Source organism: Sparus aurata, chromosome 23 (assembly GCF_900880675.1).
Source record: "Sparus aurata chromosome 23, fSpaAur1.1, whole genome shotgun sequence".
Classification (NCBI taxonomy): Eukaryota; Metazoa; Chordata; class Actinopteri; order Spariformes; family Sparidae; genus Sparus; species Sparus aurata.
This window is the reverse complement of record NC_044209.1, coordinates 381,000-398,133: the sequence shown is the minus strand read 5'-3', so window position 1 is coordinate 398,133 and position 17,134 is coordinate 381,000. Positions and strand designations below refer to the sequence as shown.

At 41.9% G+C, this 17,134-nt stretch overlaps 2 protein-coding genes across 7 annotated transcripts in view; one reads left to right on the top strand and one right to left on the bottom strand.

The window, feature by feature from the left end:
- carm1 (coactivator-associated arginine methyltransferase 1) overlaps positions 1–12,654 on the top strand; it is a 41,058-nt gene extending 28,404 nt beyond the window's left edge. For 2 of the 6 annotated variants that reach the window (XM_030407776.1, XM_030407774.1), the window contains 12 exons: positions 941–1,051; positions 1,675–1,852; positions 2,036–2,126; positions 2,436–2,517; positions 2,935–3,020; positions 3,144–3,233; positions 3,365–3,502; positions 4,327–4,416; positions 4,536–4,648; positions 5,985–6,062; positions 7,136–7,204; positions 8,749–12,654. In XM_030407776.1, the coding sequence (XP_030263636.1) occupies positions 941–1,051; positions 1,675–1,852; positions 2,036–2,126; positions 2,436–2,517; positions 2,935–3,020; positions 3,144–3,233; positions 3,365–3,502; positions 4,327–4,416; positions 4,536–4,648; positions 5,985–6,062; positions 7,136–7,204; positions 8,749–8,888 (1,266 nt within the window). In that variant the 3' untranslated portion in view covers positions 8,889–12,654. Of the gene's footprint in view, positions 1–940; positions 1,052–1,674; positions 1,853–2,035; positions 2,127–2,435; positions 2,518–2,934; positions 3,021–3,143; positions 3,234–3,364; positions 3,503–4,326; positions 4,417–4,535; positions 4,649–5,984; positions 6,626–7,135; positions 7,217–8,748 lie in introns of those variants that run through there. The other 4 variants (XM_030407775.1, XM_030407773.1, XR_003982693.1 and 1 more) reach the window with 3 other exon arrangements.
- A 3,712-nt stretch (positions 12,655–16,366) lies between these two features.
- Positions 16,367–17,134, bottom strand: LOC115575596 (uncharacterized). The gene has a single exon (XM_030407800.1). The coding sequence runs from the start codon at positions 17,122–17,124 to the stop codon at positions 16,381–16,383; it is 744 nt and encodes a 247-aa protein (XP_030263660.1). The 5' UTR covers positions 17,125–17,134; the 3' UTR covers positions 16,367–16,380.

Genomic DNA, 17,134 nt, shown 5'->3' with positions numbered 1-17,134 from the left:
ATCAAAACAACAACACAACATCCGGTTAATTTTTAAATAAAACACTACGTGTTGTCGCCAGCACAAACATTTAAAAAAGATTAAAAAATAGAGAGAGACAAATACATGCTCTTGTTCTAATCCTTCAGTTGGAAACACTTTGTGTTGTTGTGTTTATAACACATACATATAACTGTGATGTCGCATGTGATGTAATTATCCCTGCAACTCCTATATATATTATTCGTAGAATATACAAATGAACAAAGTTCCTGTTTACTTTCATTTTCAGTCTTCAAAGAGAAAATGTTTTTGGAACCCCTGCTGTAAAGGTTACTGGGGAAAGGATGTGGATTAAGGGGGTGATCCAGATTACTCCTACTTTTTCTCTCCTATAAAGCACAAAGGAGCAAAACTACATTTTAATTTTGAAAGTTTTTAAAATTACAAATTACCTTGCAGCCTAGTGTTTAATTAAGTCACTGTTCATTTTCCTCTTAACAGGGTTCGTACGGGTGCTTGAAATCCTTGAAAGTGCTTGAATTTCAATGTTGTGTTTTCAAGGTCTGAAAAGTGCTTGGATTTTAGTTTAAGTGCTTGAAAGTGCTTAACATTATAACTCTGTCTTTTACAAAATTAGGATCAGACTGGATAATTAATTTCTGAAGTTTTTGCTATTATAGAATATAATTTTAGATGTTTACAGCATAATACAATGTACATAATTGTGATTAAAAAGTGAAGAAAAAAATCACAAGTGTATATATATTCCTTTAGACATGTATTTTACCCCAGCAGTAAGGTGCTGGAAAATCTTAAAAATGACCCTTAAAAGTGCTTGAAAAGTGCTTGAATTTGACCTTGAAAAATGTGTACGAACCCTGTCTTAATTAGCTCTCAAAAGTTCATGTAAAACGTGCTCAAGTTTTGGGTTTGCATGTCTCTTGATCTCTTCCTCCAGGTGGTGCTGGATGTTGGTTGTGGCTCAGGGATCCTTTCTTTCTTTGCAGCCCAAGCTGGAGCCAGGAAGGTCTACGCAGTGGAGGCCAGCACCATGGCACAGCATGCCGAGGTCCTCACACACACACACACACGCACACACACTAGCCCCATTCACACTGGCTTTTGGGTGCGGCTTTAGTACATCAATTCCCCGCCTCCGTCTCAGTGTGAATCTCTCAGGGGCAGTGAGAGGTGAAATTTCACTCGGGCTCTGATACGCCTCTGGAGGTAGTATCAGGGCCGTATCATTGGAGAACCGAACCAGTGTGAACGGATAAGCCGGCCTCGCATATCGGGGGCGTGCCGGTTAGACCGTCTTTGACTACACAGGTCCTCCACTCAACTTAATACAGAGAAATATCCCACAAAGCAATGTTGCATGACCAAACAATAGTAATGTAGTAACTGTAACTGTCTTTGGCAACTTATATGAGGAAAAAAAAATGCAGATATACGTGGAGAAGCTTCTGTCCTCCCGCCTGTCCTACCAACTCTTCATCACATATCTGCTCGAAAAACAGCATCTGTCACCGACAAAAAACTTTTATGCTTCTTCTCCTGTGTGAATGGTGCTACTTACACACACTTACACACACACACACAAATTATTATGAATATTAGTTCTGTTTACTCTACTTTGATCAATCCAGAGCTGGATTTCCAGCCTTTGTAAAGATGTACTCTCCCTCCCAGGTGCTGGTGAACAGTAACCGTCTTGGTGATCGTGTAGTCGTCATCCCGGGGAAGGTAGAGGAGGTGACGCTGCCTGAGCAGGTTGACATCATCATCTCAGAGCCCATGGGCTACATGCTGTTCAATGAGCGCATGCTGGAGAGCTACCTGCATGCCAAAAAGTTCCTCAAACCCAACGGTGAGGAGCTTGTGATACAGAAGAATTTTTTTTTCAAATTTTTTTATGGTAGAATGGTTGGTAAAAGTGTTTGCAGTATAGCAGCACAAACTACCTTTGGCTAATGGTTCAGAATCATGCCTCACTGTGTTGCAAGCTGCTAGTGTTTTATTGGCTGGCCTCCTGTGTATTTGTGTGTTTCAGGTAAAATGTTCCCAACTATTGGTGATGTCCACCTGGCCCCTTTCACAGACGAGCAACTCTACATGGAACAGTTCACCAAGGCCAACTTCTGGTGAGGAGGGAGATTGACCATCAGGGAGGGAGGGGAACAGACGGGCAGCAAAAAAAGTTTTATTGTTTACACACATCACATGATCTAGTAATTCAGGCTTTCTTGCAAGGTATTGGATTCTATAATTGGCAAAACGGCATAACCGGAGCAGGTTTGTTTGAATAACAAGTGACAGTGATAGTAGCAATTTTGCCATTCAGTCATTTTTTACAGAGGATGTTGTTTAAGGAAATTTCCTTTGGTTATCATATTAACACTTACTTAACAATTAACAAAAAATGTAGAAGTAACGTCTCCTTTGGACCTCAGGTACCAGCCCTCCTTCCATGGTGTCGACCTCTCTGCCCTGCGGGGGGCAGCAGTGGACGAGTATTTCCGTCAGCCCATTGTGGTATGTTTTCCCTTTGCACACATAAACATGCATTTTCACACTTGTTCATGAAAAGCATGCACTCTGCAAATAGCCAAGAAAGGTGTGGAGAGTTCTGAGTTGATGACTGATAATGATGATGATAATGATCGTTGTTGTTGTTGTTTTTAAAAAATCTTTTTAAAATCTTACATTTATGACCCAGTGAGGTTCAGCTTCTGTGCGTGGTGCAGCGAATCAGTCTCAGGTTCATCTCACAACAGCGAGGTTAACAAACCAATGTAAAACTGCATAAAACCCAATATATAAACATCATGTAAACCCTAAAGGAGCAGGACATCTCTGGCAGATGCATGCTGGGAAATGAAACAGCCTGTTGGACAGTCAGGTCTGTTTGGTTGCCCTTGAGTTATGTGAACTTGTGATCTCTCTTCACAGGACACATTTGATATCCGTATTCTGATGGCCAAGTCAGTCAAACACACAGTCAACTTCCTGGAGACCAAAGAAGAGGATCTTTACAGGTGTGTTTGGGGGTGTGGGTGGGTGGGTGTGGGTTCATGTGTGCGCATACTGTAAATAGCTATATAAATGTATGTGTCGTACCCAGCGTAACTAGCATGTCTTCCTTTTCTTTTGGGTCCCAGGATAGAGATCCCCTTTAAGTTCCACATGATGCACTCAGGCCTGGTGCACGGCCTGGCCTTCTGGTTTGACGTGGCTTTTATGGGATCAGTGTAAGTCAGCCAGTCAGACAGATTCCTGACACCTCCATTTGGAGTGTGTTGAACCTTGAGAAATGCCTCTAAGTAGTCCATCACAGTTGTCTTGGCCTCACACCAGCACTCCTGTTGCATCCTCTCTGCAGGATGACAGTATGGCTGTCCACAGCACCTACAGAGCCTCTCACCCACTGGTACCAGGTGCGCTGTCTGCTGCAGTCACCCCTCTTCACCAAGGCTGGGGACACACTTTCCGGCACTGCAATGCTGGTGGCCAACAAGAGGTATGATGCTCTGAAATGTGCTGCTTCTGTGTCACATGAGGGTCCACCATAGTGATAGGCTTCATAGTGTACTCATTCATAACATTGGCCCTGAAGTCAAAGGCAAGGAGCATTATCTGTTAACTGATGAAACTGGAGACTAAAGGAAGAGAAAAGGCTGAGAAAATTGTGCCAAAAGGAAAAGAGCAAACCACAAAGAGCTGTTGTTCAGGCGTTTGTTTAGCTGCAGATGAAAAATAAAATGTCTATCACTGTGTCTGAAAGCCGAAAAGGACGCTCTCAAATGTCTTTTTTTGTTCACAACCCGAAGATATTCAGTTTACTGTCAAACAGCAAAGACACTATGAAATATTCAGATTTTACAAGCTGGATTCAGAGAATTTTAATCAATTATGAAAATAGTCATTAGCACCTCATTGAATAGTTGACAACTAATTGATCAACTAATTGTTGCAGGTCTAGATCAAATTGTCTTGCCCACTATTTTTGGTCATTTGTATTCAAGGTAACTGTCATTGAGACATGATTTACTAGTTTCACAAAACTAACAATCATCCAGCTTTGTAAAAATGTGAATAAAACCAAAACCTCAGCATTAATTTCTCAAGCTGACAAGAGACATGAGTGGTAACAGAAGTGGTAACTAAAACTCTATTGTCACACAAAGTTGGCCTTTTACTGAGAAAGCTACAGGCTGTCACATGAGTGGAAATAAAAAATACAAAAATGTTATGCAAAATTAAACTTGTTTGTAATAAAATGTCAACATTATGCGATTTGTATAAATTAGACAACTAATGCAAATCCGATCTCCTTCCTAATAGACAAAGCTACGACATCAGTATTGTTGCCCAGGTGGATCAGACAGGATCAAAGTCCAGCAATCTCCTGGACTTGAAGAACCCCTTTTTCAGGTGAGTTGGTGTCTTGAGCCCAGGAGCACACCAGGATCTGGATGGCAAAGTTTCATGGTTGAGGTGGGGAGCGCTATCTGCTTCTCTAATGTTGAGTGTGTGCGTGTACGTATTTGCAGGTACACAGGCTCCACCCCAAACCCCCCTCCCGGCTCACACTACACCTCCCCATCCGAGAACATGTGGAACACGGGTTCGGCCTACAGCATGAGTCAGGGGATGGCTGTATCAGGTGAACACACACATAAACACATCGTCAGTGTGTTTACAAGGGGCACACAGCTTCACATTGCTCTGTTATCATGGAGGTGACAGGGAGTGGCAGAAGGAGCTGACACATTTTGAAGTTGGGCACATTAATTTAATTTCCAACTTTCTTTACACAGATACAGTGTGATGTATCTTTTGGGGTCGGTTTCATAGACACGTTGAATCACATACACTTTGAAACTGTTAACCACAACATTAATAAGGCAGAAAGGGAGATATTCATTTTAGGTAGAAACTTCTGAACCCATCAGCGAACTTGGTCCTTTGGCCGAGACCGTAGAGATCCACATTGAGACCCTAACTGATGAGCAAGTGGTGTGCTGAGGTTGGAGTGTGAGTCTGGAGCTGTGGAGAGGCCCTGGAGCCCACATTCTGTGTCTGCAAGAGTATTCTTTACAGGGAGAAAAAGATAAAATCACCAACACCAATATCTGATCTCTGTCAGGTTTATGTCCACATATGAGTGTGTCCAAAAACTTCTGCTGACCAGAGAATATTGATTAATGAATTAGTTGACTGACAGAGCAAATTGATCTTAAACAGCTAACGGTGTGCTTTCCATAACCAATTGCAAACCGGACAATTTTGGAATCAGGTAAGAGCAGGCACTGCACCTGCGCGGGGGAGGGGCATTGCCCAGTGCGTGCTGTGTGAGGGAGGGGGGCTGCCAGCAGTGTATGCACGAGAATGATTGACACTTCTCAGACACTCAACTTGTCTCTGATTGGTTGTGTTGATCTTGGAGTGGTGGACTCTTGCAAATCAAATTGGGGCCACTGGGTGGAGCCACAGACAGTGGACTTTTACACAGCTGACCTGTATCTTAGTCTACTGTCAGATCATAATGGCAATTCACAAGATTCAGTACAGACATGAACAATGGGGCAAGCATGGGGATGTATTAGGGTCAGGGGTTGGCTATTGCAGCAGCACCAGGAACAACAATGGGACAGCAAGCAAATGTGTGCAATCTGGTGTGATTCTCCAGTGATGTGCAGTATATAGGTAGAATATGAACAATTATGTTGATGTTGCAGCTGGTTATGTGTGGCTAAAGAGCAAGTATGTCTTCGGCCTTATGGTTACAGCACTTAAAGCCTGAATTGCCCTGAGATTGTCTGTGTAGAATGCACAATGTCCTTGTTGCTTTTATCACTGCTGTAGACGCAAGTCACATGGTGTCTCCAGGCCCTGTACTGCGAGAGTGTCTAAAATGAGAACAGTAGATATGATGAAATTCAGCATCTTTGTCTTTGCAGTAAGTGTTGATTGGTTTGTTTCCTGTCTCTCTGATCCAGGGATGCCAACAGCTTATGACCTCAGCACAGTCATCGGCAGCGGCCCGTCAGTGTCTCACAACAACCTCATCCCCCTGGGTACGAATCACAACTGCAACTGACTTCTCAGCATCTCATGAAGTTAATATAGAGGGGAACAGATAGGGCAGAGACAGAGACATCTGTCACACAGCACTGCAGCCCTGTATGTCATGAAGAAAAATGAGAAAGACAAGGTTACATGTTAAATATTTACCCCATCACAAGCCTGAAAACATGTTCTGTAGGTTTACAAGTGTTATTGAATGACACAGCTGTCATATGGAATGTATGTGAGCTCACAGTGGTGGCAACCTTTGAGTGACATGAGATGAGCTTTTTGGCCAATTCTCTAACTTAATATTGATAGTGTCAGATAGTAAATGTAAATGATGTTTATGTTACCAATCAACAAACTCATATCACCTGTTGTTATTGTTCAGTCTTGATCATTACAGTTTTCTACCAATAACTGTTCAAGTATGTAGTTGCTGTTGTGTGTTTTTTTTTTTTGTTTGCCCAGGGACATCAGATGCAAATTAGCTGCTAGCGATCTCTGGTGCAATTACTTTTAATTGTGCGCTGTCCCTGTAAAAATAAACAATAAAATACAATAAAAAATACATAGCCCCAATTTTCCCCTTCAAATTCTTTACTTTAATAACACTTGGCTCTTCATTGATTATGGAACTTCTGTCACCACCTACATGTCAATGTTTTGACTGCATTCATGTCTTTTCTTCTGACAGTTCAACTCCTTTCAATGCTCACACTTCAAACACAAACTCTACCAACACTTCAGCTGACCTCAACTGGAACTTCTGTCTCTGTCTCTTTTAAGGCTGACCAAACTGTATTTCAGCTTTTCAAATGTTTCATCTGCAAACTTCCAGCGGGGAGCACACACATATAATCTTAAGAAATGTGTACCTTAAGTATTACAAACAGACTCTCTGCCGTCTGATTGTTTGTTGACAGTTAGATGTTGCTGTGAGTAACTAGCCTCACACAGATAGTGTCTGTGGTGTGAAGGGCTCTTACAGTGTCATCTTTGTGATTTGTAACTTCTAAACAAAATGCCGGTTGTATTGCTGCGCATCATTAATTGTGCTTTCCTCTCTGATTGGTCACAGTGAACACAGGAATTGTAAACCACACCCACTCCAGGATGGGCTCCATCATGAGCACAGGAATTGTCCAGGGTATGTCCACCGGTCAGTTTCTAAAAATACATTGGTGGAGAGTAATGAAGTACATTTACTCGAGTACTGTACACTGTACTGAACTTTACTCGAGTATTTCCATTTTCTGTTACTTTCTACCTCTACTCATACATTTCAAATGCAAATATTGTACTTGCCACTATTTTTTCAGTAACATTAGTTACCTTGTAGATTCAGATTTAACAAAAGATATAATCGACAAATAAATTATGTTGTATTATATCATCATCATTACAGTGTATTTACAGGTCTGGGGGTGGAAAAAAAACTGTGTAAAGCCTTCTGGCTCCAGAGTATGCAGCAAGGCAGCTTATAAACTGACTTCACTGATGTCATTCAATGGTTAAATTGTATTGTGGGTAATGTAGGCTCCAGGTGTTGAAAAGCAGCCCACTCCTATAACACTGTTGGACTCATTATTGACAATTTAAAAACAAATGCTCTAAATTTATACACCTATGTTCTTATTTTTCAAAACGTGGTGTCTACATTACCCACAATGCAACTTACCATTACCATTTAAAGATAAAGCTAAAACTTTGTGATACTTACACTCAGCATTAGGCATCATAGAATAACTAATATGAGCTTCATATTTACCAGCTGCTTCATTGGAATGATTAACACATTAATGCTTGACTCATTACTGTATAATCCAGTAAATATCCTTTATATTACTATGAAATTGGCCATTCTGCATAATGAGTACTTCTACTTCTTGTACGTTGTGTAAACATGTTGCCAACACTTTTAGACTATTGCTTGAATGCAGACCTTTTTACCTGGAACAGGGTATTTCTTCACTGTTGGAACACTACCTTTTCTGATTTACTTTACACTGCAGCTGTCGTACCTAAATGATGCAGTTTTATAGAATGAGATGCTTACAATCAAAGCCATGAACAACCGTTGTACGGAATTAAATTGAACTGCTGTAACTAAGCCTGAAGTCCAACCTTAAAAGGCTGCTTAATGAAACGCTCCAGGGAGGCTGCTGTAGACGAGATTGTCATTGGATTTTGTGACTCCATAGACAGGTGACTACTCAAAGCTGCTTAATTTTTTTTTCTGAACATGCGCTCTGCTGCCACACCGGAGACTGGGATTACCAGCGCTACTTTGATCTTGCTAGCCATCGCTTCAACAGGATGAAATTTCTCAATGTCCTGTAGTAATCTCAAATGTTCTTGTCTATAGCTCTTCTGTGCGCTGTCAGGAACCAGAAAGGGATGGGGACTACTACAGGTGGTCTACATGTAGTAATTCATAGTTTTGGATGTCAGTTCCTGACAGTAAATCACCCTCAGTTATATAATATGTCAAAACGATGGACAACCTTCTGACTTTTTCTTCATTGTTATAAAAAGTCAGTCAAGGATATTTGGATCACGTGTCCTCTGGACTATATACGTGAAAATACCACAGTACAGACAATGAAATCCATTCATGTTCCTTAACAGAAATGTAACATGTAAGCATCTTTATCAGGAATGCTGAATGTAATTCTTTGTTCTTCCCTCCAGGAGCCACTACAGGCCAGTCAGGCCTCAGCAGCAGCGGTACTTACTATCCTGTCACCAACCAGTTCACCATGGGGGGCGCTGCCATCTCCATGGCCTCACCCATGGTCATCCCCAGCAACACCATGCATTACGGCAGTTAAGACGAAGACCTCACAAAGACCACTTCGTCCTCCCCGTCCCCGCATGACAAGAAATCCCTGACCCCTCCCAGTGGAGCCCCTCAGTCCACAGCCGACCATTCATCCCTGACTGACCCGCCAACCGCAGCCAAAACCAATATACCAAAACCAGTGCTGTGCCGGCACTTCCTCCCCTTGTTGGTCACCTCGTTCTACTCTGTTCAGGTCATCACTATATGAACGGTTGAACGCTCTTATATCCGTCCAGACTCTTGTCTTAACAGACGAAACCTCCCGTTCCTCTCCTTGGATCGATTGGGATTGTAAACGTGCACAGCCGAGATGCACTGCAGTTATCATCTATCCCCTTCCTCCATCAACACGTATCTCAATCCCTCCTCCGTTTTTCTTTTTTTTTAATGTGTCATGATGACATTTATTCAACCCTTCTGTCCCTGAGAATCCACTTGTTGCCAGATACCAGCATTAGTCTATTCCTACAGTTCTCGACTTTGGGCTGCTATCTTGGCCTTTCATATCAAATCCAATCTTCAAAGCACCTCTGCACTTCTCTCAAGAGACGGACTCAAGCCAGACAAAACAGTTGCTTTGATTCACAAAAACAACATAGTTTCCCTGCTTACCGCTCGTACTTCTTCTAGTTTTAGGCAGAAGCAGATATATAACAAAACTGAAGCGGTCCAGGCACCCTGAGGATTGTGTGGAGATATGCTTTTTGTGACTTGGACAAACTGACTCACTCTTCATCTAATGTGTAGTTCTACTTTAGCAGTGGTGTTGAAGCTTTGGGAGAATGGCTTGCTGGTCACCTTCTTTGCTGAGAGATGAAATAAATAGCAGCGTCATCATCTGAGTCTGTTGTAGATTGTAGGTCGCAGTCCTCTTTGCTAATACTTCAGCATAAACTTGGGCTACTTCATCTCAAATTATTGTTGGCTACACAGTGATTTATGGGGTTGTATAAAGGGACACTTCTGATATTGATAAGTATTTTTTTGCTGCATGACTTGATATATTTGAGTACTTTGGGGCAGAATAGACTATAAACAGCACTGATACATGGACCTATAAAGTTATGGTCAACATGCTAGCAAAACTTACATCATTCACACTGAGCAGTATTCTGATTAGCAGACAAATTAAAATCCCCTATTCATTCTCCTTTTGAGGTCTGTTAAATCTCTACCTTCAGCTGAGAACATTTCTGATTCTGTAGCTGCCTAACCAGCTAGTTGCTAACTTTCCCATCAGATGTTTGTTGCTGGGCAAGTTGTGAGCAGCGGGTTTATTGATGAAAACGGCTGCAAAACAACAGGGTTGATGAAGGTGCTGAGATCAAACCAGAAAGGTAATACTTCAAAACCAAAACGAGGAGCTAAAAGCAGCTAAAAATGCTCCACATAAGAGAGGGAAACTAGATCTGCGTGGTGGTTCTCTGTGGGTTCATCACAGCGAATGGCACCTTTTACTTTACACACAGTCAGTTGATCAATCATTAATACAAAAATATTGGTTGGTGCAGCTTTAAACATGCTTGTACCTCTGACTTGTCTTTGATGTGGTTAGCCTAGCTTAGCATAACAGCTAGAGAGAGCAAAAACTGCTTTATGACTTGCATCTAAACTTCAAATGTACACCCCCCAAAAACTCCAAAGCTGTCTTGGTTTGACTTTATATTATTTAATTGATATGTAAAAACAAGATATTTTTGGCTAGGTATGGTATCTTTACTAACTACAGCTGGGTGCCTTGTCTGGGCACAGCATCGCCTTGTCCTCAGAGCAGGGTTGCCAGGTTTGAGCACTGTCCAAAGTAAACAAAAAGCCAGGTGACTCTTTGAACCTCTCACAGCCAGTCATAATGAGTTATTGGGAGGTTTATTTTGTTGTGGCTAACCTTTCGTCATGCCACCAATCATAGCACAGAGATATATCTTTGGACTAGCTATCTTTAAGCGATCTCTGAAGACTAAAAACTGAATTATTATCCAACTGTGGGTTTGATTGAAAATGAGCATATTTCCTGAAATGTGGGACTTTAGAGCAGCCACAGGTCTGCTGGACCTCGAATTTTCTCTCATTTCACCAAAGTCATACTGCCTGTCTTACAGTCATGACTAAAGGGAAGTGTCGTTCTAGCTGTTCTGAAGGGCCACATCTGTCATAGCCTCCTTGTGACTGCATCTCACTGCCTCCCTGCTGATTTTCAGTGTCTCCACACAGGCATTCATGGATTCGTCGCTGGTTGTAAAGTAAAGCTGGACCTAAACTGGATCTGTGCTGGTGCCAATACTATCAATGATAATGAGTAAAAAAAACGTAATATTCTTACAAACACGGAAAATATACACAAACACAGTTTCCGTACCCTTAGTGATGTTTTGGAACAAGAAGATATGTACATAATGCAGGCAGGATATTTCACAGTTTGATTAGAACCTTTACTGTCCTAAATTACGTGAGTACATTGAAATGGTTGACTTCACTGGGAATTGAATGATTCCACATCAATAAATATATTTGATATTGGTTCCCATCTAACAACATGAGCACCATCACTATCACATCATGTATTACCCGGCCAAAATATCAGACTCAAAACCGTAAATAATTTTAAAAAGCAGAGTTTGATGGAGAAGTTCAGACCCTGCTTTCACACCTTTGCACAGTCACAATATTGCTGTCTTGAGTTGGTGTGCTTGTCAGATTTGTTGACAGAACTGAGAGATCAGGCCTTTAGTGTTAGGTAATCCCATGAGATGCTGGTCTGTTAGGGATTTTATAGATGATACTTACTGCTGTATACTCAACACAGAAGGTGACTAATGAACATCTGCCAAAGACTTGTCTTTGTTAGAACTAGTCCTGTAAACCTGAAACAGGCCTTCTGCTGCTCCCATTGCCCGTTCTCTCTACCTAGTACCCAGTCTTTAGCTGAGAGGATATTGCAGCAGCTCCTCCCTAGCCAGCCAGTCATTTGCTGAGCCAAGTTGCTCCAGCACAGTTGGAGGAGGAAGATTGAGAACGTACCAGTAAGGACCAATGACCCGGGTGGCAGCCAGCTGGCTGTGGGAATGAGAAAAGCTTTGCTGGATTGGCAGCATCCTAGTTTACATCCTCACTTCCTTCCTTTGCTTCTCCTCCCAACCTCCTTTGAGACTGACAGACTGTCGCAAAGAGACTTCATTGTGGAGGTGTGGGAGACCAGGCCGCCTCCCTCCTCGTCTGTCCACTATGTATGACCTCCAACATATCATCCCCCCCGCACATGCCCTTGTCCCCATTTATCAGTCAAGGAGAGAAAGACTGATAATGTATGCATTGCTTCCAGTGTCACAACTACTGGACTGTGTTCATTTGGAATTTATGAGTTAGCAATTTAAGAGAAAAAAAATGTCTCTTTGTAGGATTAACCTTTTTGTTGTCTTTATTTTGTCTTTTTTTTTCTTTCACAAAAAACAATGAAAAAAAGAGGGCAAATTAAATGTGGGGGAGTTGTTCCAAAACCATCCTGGAATCATGTGTTGTAGTACTTAAGTCTGTTGCCTCTACTCTGTCAAAAAAGATGGTGGACACACTAGATGTTAACCATATGGTAGCTACCATGGCTTATAGCCATGATGTCCCTTTTGTCATAGAATCATTGCTCTTTATAGTTAAATAGTGGCCTCCACTTTAATCATGGAAAGTGTATGAGGAAGACTGTGTGTCATGTTCTGTCATTTTCTGTGTGTTGACTAACCAGTAATTACACCTTTCTCACTGTCTCACATCGACTTGTCTACTCCAGACCCCAGAGAGGGTCTCTGTCCACGATGCAGTGGTGAGATTTAAGGCCACGTTGATTAGCCGATTATTTCTTTGTCAGAAAAATTATGAAAAAAGGGCCAATAAGTGTGTCCCGAAGCCCAAGATGACATCCTAAAATGTCTTGTTTTGTCCACGACCGAGAGATATCCAGTTTACTGCCACAGAGGAACAAGAAGACAGAAAATACTCACATTTAACAAGCTGAAATCAGACCTTTTTGTCCGTGTTATACACATTTTTTTTTTATGAAACTAGAGGTGAGCGTGGTCGAGGCCCAGCTGCGGGAGAGGGCTCAGGAAAGCAGCGCCAGGCGAGTGATTGACGGAGCTGGCATCCGGGATGGAGAAAAGGCATAGGGAGGATTAGAGCAGGGCGAAGGGGAGGGCCGAGTGGATGTGTGGTGTGGACCAGGGGCCACAGGCAGTCAATCACTCACCCGGTGCTGCTCTCCTGAGCCCTCTCCACCTCTCTCTCTCTCCCGCAGCCACGCCACGACCACGCTTGCCTCCACAGAAACCCATTAATAGATCATAAAAGTATGTTTAAATGAATTTAATATTTGACAACTTCAAGATTTATTGTTGAAACACTAGTTGTTCCAAAACTTAAGCTTCTCCATCTGCTGTAATTCTTCAGTCTTCATTCTTAGCCCTAACATTCTGCACATAAGTATGTCAGTGGAGTCATGTCCTTCGGAAGCTGAGGGAGTTCAACTTCTTATGGCAGAGCCAGCAGCTCAAACTCTTAAAATTACAAGCCATTAACACTGCATCAATGAGTGGAACGAGGTTTAAAATGGGTTGTAGGGTTTTTCTTTTAAGGTCCAAGTGAGCTTAAGAAACAGTTCATCCAAACCGTAAAATTCTGTCTGCTCACCCCCATGTTGCTGGAAAGTCAGGTGAAGCTTCATAATCATAAAATGGCTCCATACAGCCCGTCCTGTGTAATCAGAGTTGTCAGCTGTATAATAATTATTGTATTTGTCCAGTAATCAATAATGCCAATGTATGCCATGTACATTGATTGCATTTTGAGATGCTTCTATTACTAGTTAGTCTACAATGTCTTTTTTTAATTAATTTCCTTACATGAAGATGGAAAAATGTGAACGGTACATCTCATGTGATCTATTTCTAGACGATCATGATTTGAAGCACATTCTCTCTCCTGTGGCTCAACACTCATTCAAAGCGACTTGGTGGTGGAGTTATTATCCTTAACTATGTACTCTGTAAAATAACGCTTTCAGTCTTATGTTTTCTGGTGGTCAGGACTAGTGTACAATGTTTTCTCCCCCAAATATTTTAACCCTCTGGTATGATGATGAAGCCCAGAGAACCCAAATCCATTGGCAAACAGGTTATGTACACCCTGAATGTTTGAATGAGCTCAATTCAGACAGGGTGCACACTAACACTTTTGGTTTACATTTACATTTACATTTAGGGCCTTTAGCAGACGGTTTTATCCAACGCAACATACAGTAAGTACATTTGTCACAAGAAAAAAACCTCGACATATCTCCGTCAATAAAATGAGGCGAAAGAAATAACGATTTTCAAGTCCTCGTCTGAGCGTCATAGCTGCTATTTATCAGTTATCAGTTTAGCAGCTTTAGTGATTTCATTTTAAAGAGGGTGTAAATAACATCTTTTCAGATCACTTTGTGATCTTGGAGCTTCTGTAGACTTGGATTACAGCAGACAAGCTATATGGAGATATTTGCTGTTTTTTTGGGTTTTTTCTGTTTTAAATCAAGTCCCCACTTAATTCAGTTGTTTAGGAGAATGCTGCAAGGTGTCACTCTGTGGACAGGGAAATGACCCTGAGGACATTATTGTCTCTTTACCGCTGCAGGATATTAACAAATGAAGGTGCAGCAATAAGACGGGTTCTGCTTGATTCCTTGGGTCTGCAGTCATACTAGCAGCTGTGTGGGACTGTACTCGCAGGCACATCACTGCTCTGACCTAAATGCTGATGACAGCATGGCAGCAAGGACAATGCAATAAGGCTTATTGCTGATATTCAGGTGTTCATATAAATATATATCCATCCAATTGCAATCGAGGGGTTTCAGTCTTGGGCATAGTTCACCAGCAGATTTTTTAAAAATGTACCGGAGGAGTCTAGAATCTGACAAAAGTGTGAGTATAACAGAGCTCTAGACGAGAGAAATGAAGATCAGTGCCTGTGGTGAGGGAACTCTTTGATGCACCTGGCTATATTTTGTGCCACAGCAGGGAGCAGGGGTCTGTTTGAGAAAGGAGGGTCAACAAACTGTGAGCTTCAGTCTACATTCTTTTCGGTTCCAGACCTGGATCAGGGGCCTCATGTACTAAGACTTGCGTGGATTTCCTACTGAAACATGGCGTACGCTAGAATCCAGAAACTGTCATAAGCACAAAAAAAATCAGATGTATCAAAGTGTGCGTACGCATGGATCCAAGCACTTTTCCTTTGTCCCTGTCCACGCCCCAATTTAAATATGCAAATTAATTTAAATAGGGCCTGCGCCGGGGATTCCCCTCTCTGCACCATCAGATTCACACCATGAGTAAAGAGAAGAAGCGCAACTTCACCGAGTCTGAGCTCGAAACTCTATTAAATGAAGTCGAGACGCGAAGATCTGTATTATTTGGTAGCCTCTCGTCAGGGATAAACACCCAAAAACAGAAATGTGAGTGGGAGTGTGTGTGTGAGGCAGTGAACGCTGTGGGGTCGGAGCAGCACACACTCACTTAAATAAAAATAAAAAATGGTCCGACCAGTGACGGCTGGTGGTGATTTTGGGTGGGTGGGCTAACGAATACATTACATTTATCAATACTTCACACAGCAGCAACAGTAGCATCATATCAAGTTGCAGCAACAACAGTGTATACTTTGTTATAGAATCAGAAACAGAATCAGAATCGGAATCACAAATACTTTAATAATCCCAGGGGGAAATTACTTGCTTATTACTTAGGAAGTGCTCTATGGCAACACTGGGGAGACATATAAGAATGGCCTGATGCCGAAAATCTCTCTCTCTCTCTCTCTCTGGTTCACAATATTGCCAAAGCATACAGGATTACAGAACAAGTATTAACAATAATAATGATAATAATAACAATAACATTAATGGCAATAATAAAAAACACTATATCACTTGTCAGGTGGTGTTGTGCAGCTTGTCTCTCCTTCTCTTCATTTACCTCTCTCTCTCTCTCTCTCTCTCTCTCTCTCTCTCTCTCTCTCTCTCTCTCTCTCTCTCTCTGGTTCACAATATTGCCAAAGCATACAGGATTACAGAACAAGTATTAACAATAATAATGATAATAATAACAATAACATTAATGGCAATAATAAAAAACAATATATCACTTGTCAGGTGGTGTTGTGCAGCTTGTCTCTCCTTCTCTTCATTTACCTCTCTCTCTCTCTCTCTCTCTCTCTCTGGTTCACAATATTGCCAAAGCATACAGGATTACAGAATAAGTATTAACAATAATAATGATAATAATAACAATAACATTAATGGCAATAATAATAAACAATATATCACTTGTCAGGTGTTGTTGTGCAGCTTGTCTCTCCTTCTCTTCATATACCAGTACCAGAAATAAAATTATTTACAAAACCAAAGCAAAAATAACAGTATTTGTAGAAGAGAGAGTTGTTTCAGAGCTGGGCATACCTTATTTAAAAAGCAGCTCACATCGACGGCCTTTCTGTGAGGCAAACAGGTTAATCACCATGTCATTAAAGTCCGCTGATTTTTGGATGAATTCCCGCTCAATGGACAGCATAGCCAGTGCGTTTAGCCTGTCCTGTCCCATTGTGCTTCTGAGAAAGGATTTGATCCTCTTCAGTGTACTGAAACACCTCTCTGACTCTGCAGATGTCATAGGGGTTGTGATGGCGATTTGCGTTAATTTCAGTGTTTCAGAAAAAGTGCTCTGAAGATTGTTTTCAGTCAGCATCCTCAACAGTGACATGGCGGACGTTAGGTCTGCAAACTCCACACTGCTGTACATCACCATCAGCTCACCTTTCAGTTTCTCCCTGCAGAGCATCGGGTAATGTTCACATGCAATGTCCAGCTGCTTCTGCGGGAAAGTGTTCTTAAACAGCGGAAAGAGTTCAGGGTCAATCAGTTGGAAAGACACCAAGTGCCTGGCTTTCTCAAAGCGAGCCTTTGACTGCTCAATCATTATGTCACAGCACTGTGTGGCTACTGACACATTGTCAGAGCGCCGCGCCCTGCGCGGCGTTGCAGCGGCTGCGGCAGTGTCCGCATCTGGATGCGGCTGATTGTCGTCTGTGGTCAGCTTGTCCTTCAGCTCCGGTATGGAGCACGAAAAATTCTCCAGGGCCTGTCTCGTTTTGAGAGAATCTGTGGTCCGTTTCTGAAGAATGTTGTAGAGAATATCTACATGCATGAGGGCAGAG

Excerpts from the sequence above, each read along its gene's own strand:
- LOC115575596 (XM_030407800.1), bottom strand. The coding sequence starts at position 17,124 with ATGCATGTAGATATTCTCTACAACATTCTTCAGAAACGGACCACAGAT.